The sequence below is a fragment of the Vicia villosa genome, linkage group LG1, assembly GCF_029867415.1.
Source record: "Vicia villosa cultivar HV-30 ecotype Madison, WI linkage group LG1, Vvil1.0, whole genome shotgun sequence".
NCBI lineage: Eukaryota > Viridiplantae > Streptophyta > Magnoliopsida > Fabales > Fabaceae > Vicia > Vicia villosa.
The window spans coordinates 121,815,436-121,831,501 of NC_081180.1; the positions used below are offsets into that span (position 1 = coordinate 121,815,436).

The window sequence follows — 16,066 nt, forward strand, 5'->3', positions numbered from 1 at the left end:
CAAGAAAGAAAAGGATAGTTGATTGAGTTTAGTTAGTTTCCAGCTCAAACATGGAAGGCAAGAAAGAGACGGTGAAGAAGACGGTTCCATCACAACTCTCCAATGTTGATGTCAAACACTACTCTTCGCCTGATGAGACCTTCTACGTCAAACTCACTGACTTGTTGGACTCTTCTGGATACAATCTCATGTAACTCATTTCTTCAATCTGCTTCTCATTTTCCCTTTAGCCCTATTAAGTTTTAAATATGCATTTGCATGTGTCTTTAGCTAGGGTTATTTTCGGTATTTTTTTTATCATTCTGTTTGGTTGCTAAAAAATTTCATGCTTTAAGTTTAGTCGGTTTGTATGCTCAAAACTGAAATGTGTTATTATTTGTTCCTCTTTATAAGTTTGGTGTGAAGAATGTTATTATATATAATTTTTGTTATGAAATGTTTTGATTCTACTTGACAGTTTGAATGTCCGAGAAACATCCTTGGACTTGTACCTCTTTTACTTGGAGGTTACCAAAAGAGGAGGTTATCACCAGGTACTTGTCTTGTCTGGTTTTATGTATCCAAATAAATATGTCTCAGATGTTCAAATTCAATCTATTGATTCTGTTGAATGTTTTCAGGTTGGTAAAGAAAAGAAATGGGGTGAAATTGTGTCTGCTCTTAAACTGGAAGGAAACAATGCAAAGTTATGTCTTCAACTTGAAAAGCTTTATGCAAAGCTTCTATACAAATTTGAGAAACTTTACTTCTACACGTTCCCTGATTCTCAAACTCCAACTGTCACCACCAAAGGTTAATATATATCTTGTTTCATTGTATTATGTTTTGATTCATTTTGGTATTAAGTTGAGTATGTATGGTTTAACTTGCATGCTACTTTATTTTCTCAACACCCTCAATTTTTTAATGTTCAGCTAAAAGGAAGCAGAGCTCAGCCACTTTTTTATCCCAATTAATGGATGATAGAGATTATCAGACAACAGCAAAGATATCCAAGGACTACCCTATCAAAATGACAGGTTAAAAGGATCTAGAATGTTTGTGAGACCGAAACTTATTTCATTGATTCAATGAAAATGATCACACTCAAGTGTTTGTATTTGGTATCTGAATATACTAAGGTTCCATCCAACACATGTTTGTTACTTATGCAGCAATACCTGAAGTGCTCCTACAAACACCACCAAAGGACAAAGAAAAGAAGAAAAAACAAGGTACTCCAATAGGAAGAAGTGGATATCAAATTTTCCTCATGCGGGAATGTGCGCGATTAAAAGCTTCTCGTCTGGATATAGATGGAAAAACAGTCATGCGCATGGCTGTCTATGGATGGAATAACTTGTCAGACATTGAAAAACAGGTACAATAGATGGAATTGTTTTTGCTAGGAATTTTCCACTTTTAAGTTCTAAATACTTTTTAATGTAGCCATATTTGGAAGAAAGCAAGAAGATAAAGGAACAAAAGAAGGTAGCAATGATCACTGGAAATAATAAACAGAAGAGCACTCAAGATCTTAAGAAGGACGAAAAGAAGCCTAATGAGTGTTGCGGTGACTACTACTCTGTAACTTTGCAGCCTCGAGCAAATAACCCTCTTATGAACAATGCAGCAGTGGACTTGGCTTCTAAAATCACAGAAAAAACATCCAAAGATCCCTTCATATTTGATTTGGATGCTCATCGTTCCATAGATTTGGTAACCGGGATAGCAGCAGGAGAACCCAAATAACTGGACTAGTTATTGGGAAAGTCTTTTATGGTTTTTGAGGCAATGCTATTGCCTGTGGTTGTGCATCAACTGGTTTTCCCTTTTTGTGACTCAAACCAAGCTAAGCTGCTGTGTATTTATAGTTTTGAAACAGCAGCATCCTAGTGAAGTGAGTATGCATATAAACCATATCTATAACTTAAAAAGACCTGGGCTGTAATGCAAAATTTTGTTGGCATGGTTGCCAATTTTCTTTGTAGAAATCTAACCTACCTTTCTGTTTAACTATAATTATAAGTCACAAAGTGTGAGGTGAACCTGTTGATGTCATTTTAAAAAACAGATGCAGATTAAATTATTATAAATCTGTATAATTTACTTTTGGGTAGAAATTAGAGGGGGTGAAACTTGTATTTGGAAATTGATAGGTATATCTGGTTCGTGAATGGTGCATTTGGAGTTTTGGACTGACTAAAGTTTTTTTTTCTCTTAGGTTTTGTTTGAGAGTTTGATGAGGAACGGAGGGGAGGGTTTTGAATAATAGGAAGGATTGAGTGAAAAAAGTAGAAAGATTTTGGTTGGGGGAGGGTTTTGGAGGGTTTGTTTTTCTTCATAACATCAAAATTTCATAATTTAGGGGAACTCAAAATTGTATCGAATGAGGGTTTTGGAGGGTTTACATAAATTTTCCAAATATATTTTATGTTATAAAATTATTTTTTCAATCCATTGAAATGCTATCTCGCTTCCACTCGGGAACATCCAAAGTTTTCAACATTCCCGCTGAACTTTGGTGTTCTATCTTTGCCTTTTGGCAAGTCAAACATTATGCTACACAATCTGCCACCTCCTTCTTCATTGATAGCCACCAATAGTTTTGTCTCAAAGCTTTATACATTTTTGTTGCTCCATGGTGAATGCTTAGTTTGCTCTTGTGGACCTCCTCTAAAATTAGTTTTCTTATCTCTGCAACATCGGTTACACAAATTCTTTTGTTGCACATTAAGATATTATCTGGTCCTACTTTAAAACCGGGTGCCTTTCCTTGTACCATCAATTCCCTTTTCTCTTCCAAGAGTGGATTGTCCTGACATTTTCAAATGTCTTCCAAAAGTCCATTAGAAATCCTGATCCTTCCACACTATAGAGTCATGTGTCCCAACTTTATGTCTCTGAATGTTTCACATAGCTCTTGTTGTTTGGCCATCAATGATGTTGTTGCAAGGACATCCTTCTACTTGACGCATATGCCACCATGTTTGCTTTTCCTGGGTGATATTGTAATGTTAAATCATAGTCCTTCAAAGTTTTCATCCATCTCCTCTGTCTCATGTTTAATTCCTTGTGATCAAACAAATACTTCAAACTTTTATGGTCGTTGAATATTGTGAAGGTATATCCATAGAGATAATAACGTCAAATCTTTAGCGCAAAAACTACTACTACAACCTCCAAATCATGAGTAGGATAATTCTTTTCGCGAGTCTTTAATTACCTTGAGGCACATGCTACCGCCTTCTGGTGCTGCATCAACACATCCTAATCCTTGATGAGATGCATCACAATAAACTTCGTATGACTCCTCAGGTTGTGGAAGAATCAATATAGGGGACATCCTAAGTTTCTTCTTTAACAATTGAAAATTTGCTTCACATTTCTCAGTACAAGCAAAAGGTTGATCCTTTCTAGTTAGTTGAGTCAATGGAACTACTATCTTTGAAAATCATACAATGAATCATCGATAGTATCCAGCTAATCCTGCGAAACTTCTTATGCCAATGAATATCTAGGACTAATTCCATGCGAGTACGATCTCAATCTTCGCCGGATCGACAATAATTCCTTCCTTTGATATGACATGACCCAAGAAATTTATCCTTTCTAGCTAGAACTCACATTTGGATGGATTAACATACTACTTCTTTTCACGTAAAATTTGTAGCACTTGACGTAAATGATCTTTGTGTTCCATTTTACTTTGAGAGTAAACAAGAATATCGTCAATGAATACAACAAGGAATTTATCCAGAAATGAGTGGAAAAGTCGGTTAAGGTAATCCATGAAAATAATGGGCGAATTAGTCACTCTAAACAGCATGACTAGGTACTCATAATGTCCGTAACGAGTCTAGAATGCAATCTTTGGTATGTCCTCTTCTCTTACCCTAATCTGATGATAGTAGGACTTCAAATCAATTTTATAAAATACATACGCTCCTTTAAGTTGATCCATCAAGTCATCAATACGAGGTAAGGGATATTGATTATTCACGATCACCTTATTAAGTAGCCTGTAGTCTACACATAGTCGAGAACGCTCGTCCTTATTCTTAACCAAGAGTATTAGAGCTCCCCATGGGGAAACACTTTGCCTAATGAGTCATTTCTCCAACAAGTCTTCCAATTGTTCTTTCAGTTCTTGGAGTTCTTTTGGCGCTATTTGATATGGTGCAATTGAAATGGGTCTAGTTCCCGGTTGTAAGTCAATGAAGAATTCAATGTCTCTTACAGGTGGTAAATCGGGAATCTCATTGGGAAACACATCCTGAAAGTCTTGAGTAACTAACATGTCTTCAATCTTGAATTTAGCAATCGCCTCCGTACTAGCCAGTATTGAAAGGTCAAAGGCTCCATTCTTTAGAGAAACTTTAAGTTGGTTAGCTGATAGGTGTTTGACAACCCTCGGCTCAAGCAAAATGACTAACTTTTGAGCACAATCTAACATAACATAATGAAATAACAACCAATTTATTTCAATAATAATCTCGAGAGATTGTAGGGGTAAACATATTATATTAAATATAAATTCTCTCTCCTGAACCATTACTTTACATAATAACCATGTAGTGTTCATATTTAGAACCTTGGCAGGGGTAGACACTACCAAGTCAAAAGGTAGTGGGGTTACTATCATTTTCAATTGATCAATGCAATCCTTGGATATGAATGAATGTGTGGCTCCAAAATCAAAAAGTGCAGTTAAAATGGTACCTTTAATTTCACAATTTCCCTTGATCAAGTTGTTGGGTGGATGAACAATTCTTCTGAGTGTACCAATACTTATTTTGACGATCTTTCTGATGACATTCCAGAATCTAACAAAATATTATATCTGCACACTCAAGAAACTATTAGAGTATAGAATTGCTACATATAAAATATATGAATTATTATCATCAAAACTAAAGATTGAATGCAGGTTCAATGAATTGATGTCGGATACCGAGAACATAAGGGTGAGAAAGACCGGGTTTCGTGAAGATTGGGTTGATAATAATGAAAGGGTGAAATACAACTTGATTGAGTTGAAGACATCTGAAGATGTGACTACCATGTAGAAATTGTTTCGTTGTAGATAACTAAGGGGTCAATCGAGTTTGAGCTAATGACATGACTCTTAAACCATCTATCAATGGCCACCTTGAGGAACCTCCTGAACTGGTCGAGGGATGCCCTAAACATAACCATATTGTCGGAGACACCTCTCAGACAAGTGTCTAGCCACCGAGGTCTCCCACCTCATATGCTCTGAATATAATGCAACGTCGTAGAATGGACGATGGGTCTTGTGAGTTGTGTATGGTGTTCAGGCGACATCATATATTGTCAGAGCATCCAACCTCATCATGTACTTTGCAACCCCACCCTAAATCACCTGCCTGGCCCTCTATCTCTTCGCCCGTGGAGCGTCTACTACGACACGATACACCCTCTTATCACAGATGCTGGGGAAATGCTCGTATATCCAACACTAGAGAAATAAAAACTAATTAATGTCACAAATAACAATAAAATAAAAATAGATAAGAAATGCTCGTATACCTGGAATAGACTCTGATAACCAGCAAGTTGTCTAGTCTCAAGCACAGTCGCAACTCCAAAAGTCGTGAAAAACATGGTTAAGGCGACAACTTCCCAAGCCCAACATGGAGTCTCTAGGCTAATTAACAACCACGTGTATCATACATCAATGTAAACATGTGGCTTATCTGCAAAGAGAGTACATTTCATCAGATGTAGGAGGTACATCCTAGCGGCAGCCTCATACCTCTCTGCCTCCACAAGCTCCTGGTACTTGTCACGCAGCTAAGACATTCGAAGGTGAAGTCCCATATTAAAATCAAATTCCTTCAGCATGACATCCTCAAAGACCTGGAGATCCTCTACAACCTAGAGTAAAGTCGTCGTCTGGTTAATGACATGACCAATAAATAATTTACCACCAACGAGGAGATGAAATAATACGGAGACATCGTCCAAATTGATGGTTGTTAATTCTCTATTTTTATGGTTGACATTATGTTTAACTTATAGAGGGAACATGTTGAACAAGATGTTTTATCCATTTCAATTGAAGAGACATGTCGAGTAAGATGTCCTATGCAGGATCACCCGACATCGTGACTGATATGTACAGCTGGATCTTTGAAGTCTATTATTTAGTTACAGGTGCAGAATATTGGAATTTTGTGTAATTCTATGTAGCGCTTGATTTAGGGATAAAAGATTGTCTCTGTTTTCAAGTTGTATGATTAGTTTCTAGATATGAAGGATATTTAGGAATCTAATAATTAGAGCCCTATCTTTATGGAGAAGATTTTAGAGAATTTTCAGCAGTATGATTAGTTTCTACATATTGCTCTTACATTGTATTTTGTGTTAGGGTTTGTGAAGTCTTATGAAATGTGAGCCTCTCTAATATCATCTTGATAGAAGAGTAGGACTGTGTCTTTGAGTTGTAAGTTTTGTTGATCATTCATAAGCTTTTAAGCATTGAGTGATTGTGTGTCTTTGAAGTGTGTCTTCTAAAGTTTTTAAACTCATTATCACGATTGTGATTGAGGGGGATTGACCAGGGTCTCATACTTAGGTGAGTCTTAGGCAAGGCCGTCTCAAGTTTTTGGAGGCCCTGTGTAGAATAGTTACCGTTTAATCATAAAAATCTAATAGAGGCCCTATGTACTCATGATTTGACCTATCAAATATTTTATGAGGCCCTATTTAGTTATAGTTTAACCTTGGAAATTTTGAGGCCCTGTGCGGTAGCCCGCTTTGCACGCCCTCAAAGACGGCCCTGGTAGGTAGAAGTTAAGCATGAATATTGATTAAGTGAGAAGGCTGTAAATCGGAGGTTGTTTACATAAGACTTCAAACTGATAATATCATAATGGACTTATCCCAGGCTTGGTAGCCCCCAGAGTAGGTGTTGTTATACACCGAACTGGGTGAACAATTTCTTGTGTTCATTTAAGTTTCAACACTGTTTATATTGTATACCTTGTCATTGCGTGTTGTTCAAAGATCAGTGTCTCGACATCTCTTAGGACATTTGAGATCTGAATACCAGAATTTCAATAGTCATCTCCCCCAATGGAAGATGAAAGAATGATGTCTTTGAGTGCCAATGCTCAACAAAAGCAGACAACAGGGAGGCGTCGAGCATGATCAAGGTGCAATCAGCGAACTCAAGCAAACTAAAATCAGAAACAATGTGCCTGACCTGCGCAAGCATCATACTTAGGGGGAAGTTCTTTAACTTCGACACGAGGGATGAGACCTTAAGCGATTGATGCTCCTTTAGAAAATAAAGTTAAATAAATAAACCGTAATCTTTCAACATATCACTGAACCATAATAAATATTCTGCATATAGAAAGTATAATATATATACCTCTCCCTACCATATTCTGTATGTGACATGAGAAACATAGCCCGTGAGTATAGATTGGTCACTAGGCCCTTCCGGGAAGGCCCCATTCGTATGAATAAATGCCTCCGTAGAAGCATGAGTCGTGACCTCTGTATATGTAGGAGTAGCATCCTCATCGGCAACATGTATCTCCTTATCAGCAACAACTACTTCCTCCATAACAACATGAACCTCCTGGGCCTCAACTAGTATCTCATCCTCAACAGGTACCTCCTCATCAACAATAGGAACCTGTACCTCATCCACATCAACTGAAACCTGCTCAGCCTCCACTAGAACAACCTCCTCCACATCAACTGGAACCTGATCAGCCTCCACAGGAGCAGAAACTCTAGCAAGTCGGCGTCGAGGTGCGCGGAACTGCCCCTGTCCCTACACCTACTCAGTCATCTGTTTCTGGTGAGATTCGGTCGGAGCATGTCGTCCAACCCGTAGTTGGAAAGCCTCAGCCTCAGCAACTCTAGCGGCAGCTACCGCTCTATTAGTAGTCCTGCCGCCAATAGTGTTGTCCTTTCCTTTGTCCTCACTGAAAAGAAAGGGAAAAAATAGTTAAAAAGAAAAAAATGATACGGAAGATATTATCGGAAATTTCAAAAATTTTGAACTACCGAAAATTTCAGAATTTCTAATAAGATCTACTGAAATTTGTTTTAAAAATTCGGAAGTTTCCAGAAAATTATTCCAAAAATTCTGAAATTTTCGGTATCGTCCAATTTTTTTCCAAGAAATATCCCATATGATTGAAAATTTGCTGAAATGTCACTTACTATTTGTAAATAATTTCCAATATTACTGTGAAATTTTCGATTTTCAACTATAAATTTGTGAAATGATGGAAAACTTCTGTAAATATATATTTGACTTTTCACTTCTTTTAGAGATGCCATATATAACTTGGGTTTCAGACGTAGAATCCTCCTAAAATACAAAGCAAAACACATTACGTAAAAGGTGACCTATATTGAAAGAACAACGCTTTTGAATTAAACCACAAAAAGATAGAACGGCGTTTTGACTAAAAAAACACGATAGAGCAACTTGTCCACGTGGCTCCACATCAAATTTCTAGAAGATTAAAGTTTCACGAAACAAAGAAAAGAAGAAATGGCCACACAAACAAAATAACACAAATTGCACTCTCCGCCGTGTACACACATTCCCAATATCCAATTATCCATCCATACATTGCGTTAACCATAGATAAGATTCTCAGAGACATTTTATCAAACACTTGCCACTCCTCTCCGTCTAATGAACTTGGCGCATAAACGAAGGTTCAGAGAGGAAAAACCTTTTCTGTTATTCTCACTGTGCGTGAAGACTGCATGAATTGTACAAAGTCTATCTGGTTGAAGTTTCACAAGAAACGTCAACTATGGCTATCGCTTCGCCCACCGTTAATCTCCATTTCACCAAATTCCCTATTCTTCGTCGTTCTCTCTCGCATCAACCTTCATCTCGATTACGCTATCGCCTAGCTCCTAGTAGTGGATTGAACCTTAGTAATTACTACCAGAGTTGTGTCTCTCACAGGTAAGATTTTAACTCATAGTTTAGGTTTTGTTTCAGTATTTGCAAATTGAAATTTCTTATAGTGAAACTGAATGATATGATTACAGATTTGCGTTTTTGAATTCGAAGTGTTCGATTATAAATACTGATGTACAATTGGAATTGGACCATGCTAACATCACTGATGAAGATAAAAATGAAGGAGAGTGTTCAATTCTCCAACCTGAATGTCCTGTGCCAATTAAACTCAGTACAGATATTCTGGAGAATGAGTCTTTGAACCTACTCTCTGAAGGCACATTTGTAGATTCTCTCTTGACATCGTTGCCGGTAGGTTGTTTTTTTGATTAGGATTAGGTTTTTGTTGAGCATTTCTTCATCTCTGTTTCTCATCTTTATGTAGTTTGTTTGGCAGGTTTTGTCTAAGGAGGAACAACATGCTCTTGCATCCACTCCAGCACACCCTGCTGCGCTATATGGTTGGATGTTTATCAACCTTAACAACTCCATCCATAACTTATATGTTGTCTTAGTTAGTTGTGTTATTGATTCTTATATTGATTTCAATAAAATGGTATTCTCTTTTGGGTTAAAATGTATGTTCACCAAACTATCACAACACCACTATTTCACTTATATTTCAACAAATTGTAACTTGTATAAAATTGTGTCATTTTCCCCCATCCCTAGATGAAGCATGAAGCTCTAGCTTGCACAAAACCCCCTTTTTAATTATGGAATGTAAACCATTAAAAATCAAATATATGGAATCAATTGATATCAGCATGACTAGTTTGTGATTCCGTACCTATTTTGATGCTGAAAATCTTATGTTGGTGCGGTTTGCTGGATTTTTTTTTTACTTTAAAAGTTCTTTCATTTGCCTCATGTGACAATACCATTAATGCAGTTTATAACTTTAGATTTGCCTAACTTTGTGATCTGTCTGTTCTTTGTTACAAATAGGGTTTGATGGAAGTTAGCTATCTTGTCTAATGATCTTATTATGTGTCGTTTTCCTTGTACATTAATTGATGATTGTGAAATTGAATCATCTAAGCAACTCTGAATTTGAAGGTTATATGTTTTCAGCTTTCTATTCTAGTTGCATTGTTGCAAATTTTGTGGAGCAGCTTTGGACTTTTGCGTGGCCTTCTGCCATTGCCTTGATTCATTCAAGCCTCTTGCCAGTTGCTGTGATGGGTTTCTTCACCAAAGTGGCTATAATTGTTGGCGGTCCCTTGGTTGGAAAATTAATGGATCATTTGCCTAGAGTGCCTGCATATAACTACTTAACTATCATTCAGGCAAGTTATCTAATGAGCTATATAAAATAAAGCAGGGTGTAGCTATTTTTTTTTCTAAACTCAACCTTTTTTCTATTTTCAGGCAGCCACTCAGTTGCTATCTGCAGCTATGATTATCCATGCCCATTCTGTGCCTCCTACTTCAGTGTCCACTTTGTTTCTGCGTCCATGGTTTGTCATATTGGTTTCAGCCGGAGCTATTGAGAAGCTATGTGGTGTAGCTTTGGGGGTTGCAAATGAGCGTGACTGGGTTGTGCTGGTATTGTCACTCAATGCTTCTCCGAATCCCTTGATATGTGATTTTCTATTTATAATCTTTATTTATGATCCTTAATGGTTTATTTCCACAGCTCACAGGAGTAAATAGGCCAGTCGCACTTGCAAATGCAAATGCTTTTCTAAATCGAATTGATCTCTTATCTGAGGTATTTTTTATTTAGTTGCTCTAAGTTAATTAGCTTACTTATATATTTCTCTGTAAAACAAAGAATATTATCCATTCTCCAGTTGAATGAAATATTCATAAACTTTCTTGTGAAGTATTAATTGTAGTTGCCCTGACTTGGAAACTCTCAAAAATTTATTTTCAGATAGCTGGAGCATTGCTGTTTGGAATCCTTCTTTCCAAATTTCATCCTGTAACCTGTTTAAAATTTGCTTCAGGCTTAATGATTGGATTACTACCTGTTACAGTAAGTTTTCGGCTTTTCTTCTTGTTCTATAACTCCCTTTAGTCAGTAGATAAATTCATTCTATTTTTCACTCATCATTCTTTATCTGCAGATCGTTTTAACATGTTTAGCCAACAAGCTTTCTACTGGTGTTCTTGACCGACCCAAACCATCACAAACCTGTGGTATATCATTCAATGAAGATTCTGCACCAGATACTGAGAGTATAGGTACTATTTAAACTGATCTTTCTGTAGAGATTATGTCATTTCTTGGATATTTTAAATATGCTTACATCTATCTGCTGGAAAACCAGTGGTTAAAGGTATGGAAGCCATCAAGCTGGGCTGGAAGGAGTATTTGGGTCAGCCAGTCCTCCCTGCTAGTATTGCGTGGGTTCTCCTCTATTTCAATATTGTTCTCACACCAGGCAGTTTGATGACAGCATTTTTAACACAACATGGTATGTGAAAATTTCTTTAATGGTCCATTTTTTTTGAGAACTTCTTCCACTTCTAACAGATCGTTTATTGCAAACAAGTTGGCTAATGCATGCTCAATGCCCCCCCTTTTTTGTTGCTCACTCATTTAAACATTAAATCCATTGTCTAGCATAAATTGTGTTTTCAAGTATTGTTAGTTGTGGTCCTCATTGGAGTTAAGTTATGATTTTTAATATGCTATTGCTAAACTGAATGCTATAAAAACAGTAAAAAAAAAAGGGAAATGAGAGTAAATTTGATTTGGGATAAGGTTTATTGTTGTAGTATGCACTTCTGATTGGCCTCATCAATGATTTGATCCCATATTTAAACTAGTAATCAACGTCATTCCTTAATTTCTTTTATCTTTTCTTTTCTTTGCTTTATTTGGGGTTGATGATCAGTTGTTTAGGTTATTGTGCTAAAGTCCACGTTTTCCCCCTCAATTACTTTACAGGCTTACATCCATCTATCATTGGAGGATTTAGCGGAATGTGTGCTTTTATGGGTGTGGCAGCAACATTTGTGTCTTCAACTCTGGTCAAGCAATTTGGCATTTTAAAGGTAGATTTAGCTTTTGACTTTTATTTTTAAATGTTGTACATGAGAAAGTATGACAACTTATTGAAAAAATTCTCATTTTTCCAGGCTGGGGCAGTTGGGTTGGTGTTTCAAGCTTTACTTCTCAGCATGGCTGTTGCTGTATATATGAGTGGATCAATATCACATCAGAGCCCTCTTTTTATTTTCTTGTTTCTTATCGTAAGTCACTAAATAATGTTTTGCCCTCGATTATTGCTACCTAAACATATAATTATAGCAGCCTTAGTTGTGGTTAATATATTGAAATGATAGGGATAATTGCTTAAATATCAGCGCTGTACCCGTATCTGATACTAACACTTATACAATACTCCTAGATCATACCTAGGGAGTATCCTCCATTTTTTTTCTCAATGAAATTGATGCCAAATACATTTTAGATACAACTTTGACATATTTGGGGTACAACATATTATGAGAGGAATTAGAATAGATACTCCTATAGTCATTGTTTGCAAGAGATCCAAAAGGGCGGGGAATTTGGTTGTAAGTATTGCAACCTCTGAATTTTGTCCTTGAAATATTGAGAAAGTACAAAGTTATGGGACAAGGAATGACAAGGTTGTAGGACATCAGTAGAGATGTACGTTATATACTCCGTGGTGGTGTTGGACTTCTTGAATTGGTTAGGTTGTCCTTTGATGACCAAAATGAAAACCTATGCTTTTTATACTATGAGGAATAATGTAGATGAAAATGATATGATTAGTGTCAGATAGTAAAACGCAGGTGATTTAGTAGAGTCAAGACTACTTTCAAATAGGACTAGCCGACTAGTGGTGCCTCGTTTGACATTCAAACATGGGATGGAGAAAATTTCGTAACTGCGCAAAATGTTTATAGGGGAATGAATATATTTTGATATGGACAATGGAAAGATGTGTGCACAAATGCCTTTTTGTATATTGTGATCATCTCCTGATATGGTTATATAATATTACTGAACAATAATCAAAGTCTCTTTACAAATATTACGTGTTTATATAAAACACACCTTTTTTAAAAGATTAAGTGAATGTATCTAAACCATGTTGCATCGTACGTGTTGTGTATGTGTATCCCATCCCTACTTCATGAATAGGAATCCAATTCAGCTTGTACCAACTTAATTAATGACCTAAATGGTGATATGGATTGTTCAAGATAGTCAGTTCCAAGGATGCTTTTTAAATACTGGTTAGGTCCTTTTAAATTCTATATTTTTAAATGCTATATGCATTTGTTAGCAAACTAGACTTAGCTTGTATTGGGTGGAAGTTGTGGACCTTCCTTGTTTTTCTAACTGGATAACCCTGCTGAAATGAAGTTGTAACAGGTCATTGTAATTGAGTATTTGTTAAACAAACAAAAGCTTTGTATGAGAGGATAAAATGCTTGGATGTCCCAAATTGCATTATGTATTCATTTTTGGAAAATGTTCAATCTTGGATTTTGATAGCAAATTAGATCCTCTCAAATTTATTCACATTAATGTTGTATGTAAATCACTGTTCTTGTGTCTGCAGATTTTGTCACGGCTAGGACACATGTCATATGATGTTGTAGGGGCACAAATTATCCAAACTGGAATCCCATCATCTAAAGCAAATCTCATTGGGACTACAGAAGTTGCGGTTGCAAGTTTGGCTGAGTCTATAATGCTCGGTGTTGCAATAATCGCAAATGATCCTTCTCATTTTGGATGTTTGGCAATGTTGTCTCTTCTATCCGTGGTTAGTGCAGCGTGCATGTTCTGTAGATGGTTATCGAACCCAACAGACGAACAAAAAAGTCTTTTTTCTTATAATCCTCGGTTTTGATGTTTATGTAAGTACCCCTTGTATTTATTGCTCTTTGTTTACTAGCAGATTTTTCTATCTGACCTGTCTTTTTTTTCTAACGCTCATCCATGCCAATGGATTTCCAACTGTGCTTTTATTCTCTTGACTGTTGTCTAACAATACTTTATCTAACCAGTAACTTCTGTTTTTGCAGTTATGTTCCATTAGCTGCCTTATTACAAAGACCGGACAAGAACCAAAATATATTCAAAACATTTAGCATGGTGGGTGATTTATCCACCTGATACACGAGCCTGAGGCATTCTCTTCTCGCCTGAGGCGTTTTCTACATAAAAATGTATAACATGTCTTGATATAATTAGTGCACATAATAAATTAGGTTAGTTAGGTGTCTAGGGTTACCATGCACAGCACAAACGTTTCGTAAAGTATTTAATGATTTTTGAATTCTTTTCTGGAGTTTAGAAATGTAAACAGGTTTGCTGCGGAATTGCGGCAATTCTGTTAGGATTTAGTAATTCATAGGGAAATCTCAATTGCTCACAATTATTTGGATTTGGGTGAAGGGTTCATTTTGAGCAAATTGGAGTAGTTATGTGTGGAATTGATTTTTTTTAAAAGAGAGAAATTGGTGGGTTGGTAACTTGAAATTATGATCATATGTGTGTTGTAAGTAGTGATCATATGTATTGACTAAATTTATGAAATTGCCATAATTTTATATTCTTTTTTGGTGCAGCTATAATTTTATATTCTAATATCTATTTAAAGTAGTACATATCATTTTAAAATTTCTTAATAGCATTTTATATATTTAAGTCATGCATTTTTAATTAATACTGTTAAATTTGAAGATGCATTGCATATAACAGGAAGTAAAACCTATTTTAATTATTTTAAAGAACTTTATCACCTACGTATTGTTCAACATTTTATAGGTACATAGGAGAGGGATACCTGGTTTGAATTTTAGTAACATTTAGTGTTTTATTTTAAATATCAGGAGAACAATTTGGAAAATCTGAATTTGAATCTTAAATAGTTTTCTTTTCTTCAACAAACTCTATTTACTTCAAATTGCCAAAGTTCTTTCTCTAAAAATCCGAAGGTTAATACCAAACAACATCATGACCATGACATTGCAAATAAATCACTAAATGTGTTACTAATGTCCAAGAATCATGGATGTGTTTTGAATTGAATTATTTTGATTTTTAAAATGAAAAATAAAATAAACTTGAAAGGACATGCACACTTGCACAGTGAAAGTTGAATGTCCAACATTGTACACTTTGATCCACTTTTCTCCATCACCTACAGTGTCTTATTTATATTTCTATGCAAACACTCAACAACAGTGTCTTCCTAAGGGCCTAGATTCTCCATGGAAGACATCTCTATACATAAAGTGCAAGGGCCTATATAGAAACTCCATTTGGTTATAATTTCCTTTGTTATTAGTTGTCTCAATCATATTTTTTTACGATATATTTCTGTGTCTTTCTTTAGCTTTGCTTGGAAAAGTTGATAGTCATGCTTACAATTATTGTGGATGGAAAAGGTGCATTTCCAGGCTTCACTGTTCCCCTTTATTCTCCAAAATTTCCCCAGATTTTAATGAAAATTATTGGCATATACATCTGCAAGATCTAGAAAACATCTTGAATGAAAAAAAAAAACCACAAATATAGAAAGTTATTGAAAATAACCCTTGATACACGAATTAAACGGGCTTTTTTGTAATGACAGAAAGCCCAAACTTGTTTAGGCTTTTGAGCTTTGCATTTTGTCTTGTGATGAAAACAAAACTAAAAAAGGAATTTCTTTTTAGACCCCCTTAACCTTCTTAGGGATTTCTGGCAAAATTCCAGTATTACTCTCTGAATTCGGAGATGCATCTTCGAACGCATCATCTTCTGTTTTTTTAGGGGTGTTTTCAGAGATGTATTTCCGAATTCACCCATTGATGGGATTCGGAAGTACATATCCAAAATAATGGTTTCCAAAAACAAACCTAAAATTCAGAGAAGCTTAACATAAATTTAACATAGATGGTTTAAATTACATAGATATTGAAACATAAATTCAACATTATATATTGTTATAAACGGGTAGCTGAGGACGTTGCAACATTTTAATGACATCTTCTTCAGATCTCTGAATCTTCACATCGACTTCAATCGGACCCTTAGTGGAGTATCGGCGAAAAGTATTCCACATAACTCTTAAATCGTCATCAGTCTTCAGTGCAAACTGGGTGAACCACACCTTTCCTTCAGTGTCAAGTGAT

At 36.0% G+C, this 16,066-nt stretch overlaps 2 protein-coding genes across 3 annotated transcripts; both read left to right on the forward strand.

The window, feature by feature from the left end:
- LOC131653071 (high mobility group B protein 10-like) lies at window positions 1–1,941 on the forward strand. The gene is made up of 6 exons (XM_058923114.1): window positions 1–190; window positions 458–533; window positions 621–792; window positions 915–1,019; window positions 1,155–1,360; window positions 1,429–1,941. The coding sequence occupies exons 1-6, from the start codon at window positions 51–53 to the stop codon at window positions 1,729–1,731; spliced, it is 1,002 nt and encodes a 333-aa protein (XP_058779097.1). The 5' UTR covers window positions 1–50; the 3' UTR covers window positions 1,732–1,941.
- Window positions 1,942–8,513: 6,572 nt separating this feature from the next.
- On the forward strand, window positions 8,514–14,514 carry LOC131644040 (solute carrier family 40 member 3, chloroplastic-like). 2 transcript variants are annotated; one of them, XM_058914426.1, is made up of 13 exons: window positions 8,514–8,953; window positions 9,040–9,262; window positions 9,336–9,411; window positions 10,025–10,243; window positions 10,326–10,498; window positions 10,590–10,664; window positions 10,830–10,931; window positions 11,023–11,140; window positions 11,227–11,373; window positions 11,850–11,956; window positions 12,041–12,154; window positions 13,501–13,801; window positions 13,970–14,514. In XM_058914426.1, exons 1-12 carry the CDS (start codon window positions 8,796–8,798, stop codon window positions 13,792–13,794), a joined length of 1,806 nt encoding a protein of 601 aa, XP_058770409.1. In that variant the 5' UTR covers window positions 8,514–8,795; the 3' UTR covers window positions 13,795–13,801; window positions 13,970–14,514. The 2 variants fall into 2 exon arrangements, with proteins under 2 accessions (XP_058770409.1, XP_058770410.1); XM_058914427.1 differs by having other exon boundaries at window positions 8,515–8,953; window positions 9,348–9,411.
- Window positions 14,515–16,066: the final 1,552 nt, after the last annotated feature.

Excerpts from the sequence above, each read along its gene's own strand:
- LOC131644040 (XM_058914426.1), top strand. The coding sequence starts at position 8,796 with ATGGCTATCGCTTCGCCCACCGTTAATCTCCATTTCACCAAATTCCCT. Across the intron at positions 8,954-9,039 it reads CAGAGTTGTGTCTCTCACAG|ATTTGCGTTTTTGAATTCGA; the intron begins GTAAGATTTTAA and ends ATATGATTACAG. Across the intron at positions 10,932-11,022 it reads TTGGATTACTACCTGTTACA|ATCGTTTTAACATGTTTAGC; the intron begins GTAAGTTTTCGG and ends CTTTATCTGCAG.
- LOC131653071 (XM_058923114.1), top strand. The coding sequence starts at position 51 with ATGGAAGGCAAGAAAGAGACGGTGAAGAAGACGGTTCCATCACAACTC. Across the intron at positions 534-620 it reads AAAGAGGAGGTTATCACCAG|GTTGGTAAAGAAAAGAAATG; the intron begins GTACTTGTCTTG and ends GAATGTTTTCAG. Across the intron at positions 793-914 it reads TCCAACTGTCACCACCAAAG|CTAAAAGGAAGCAGAGCTCA; the intron begins GTTAATATATAT and ends TTTAATGTTCAG.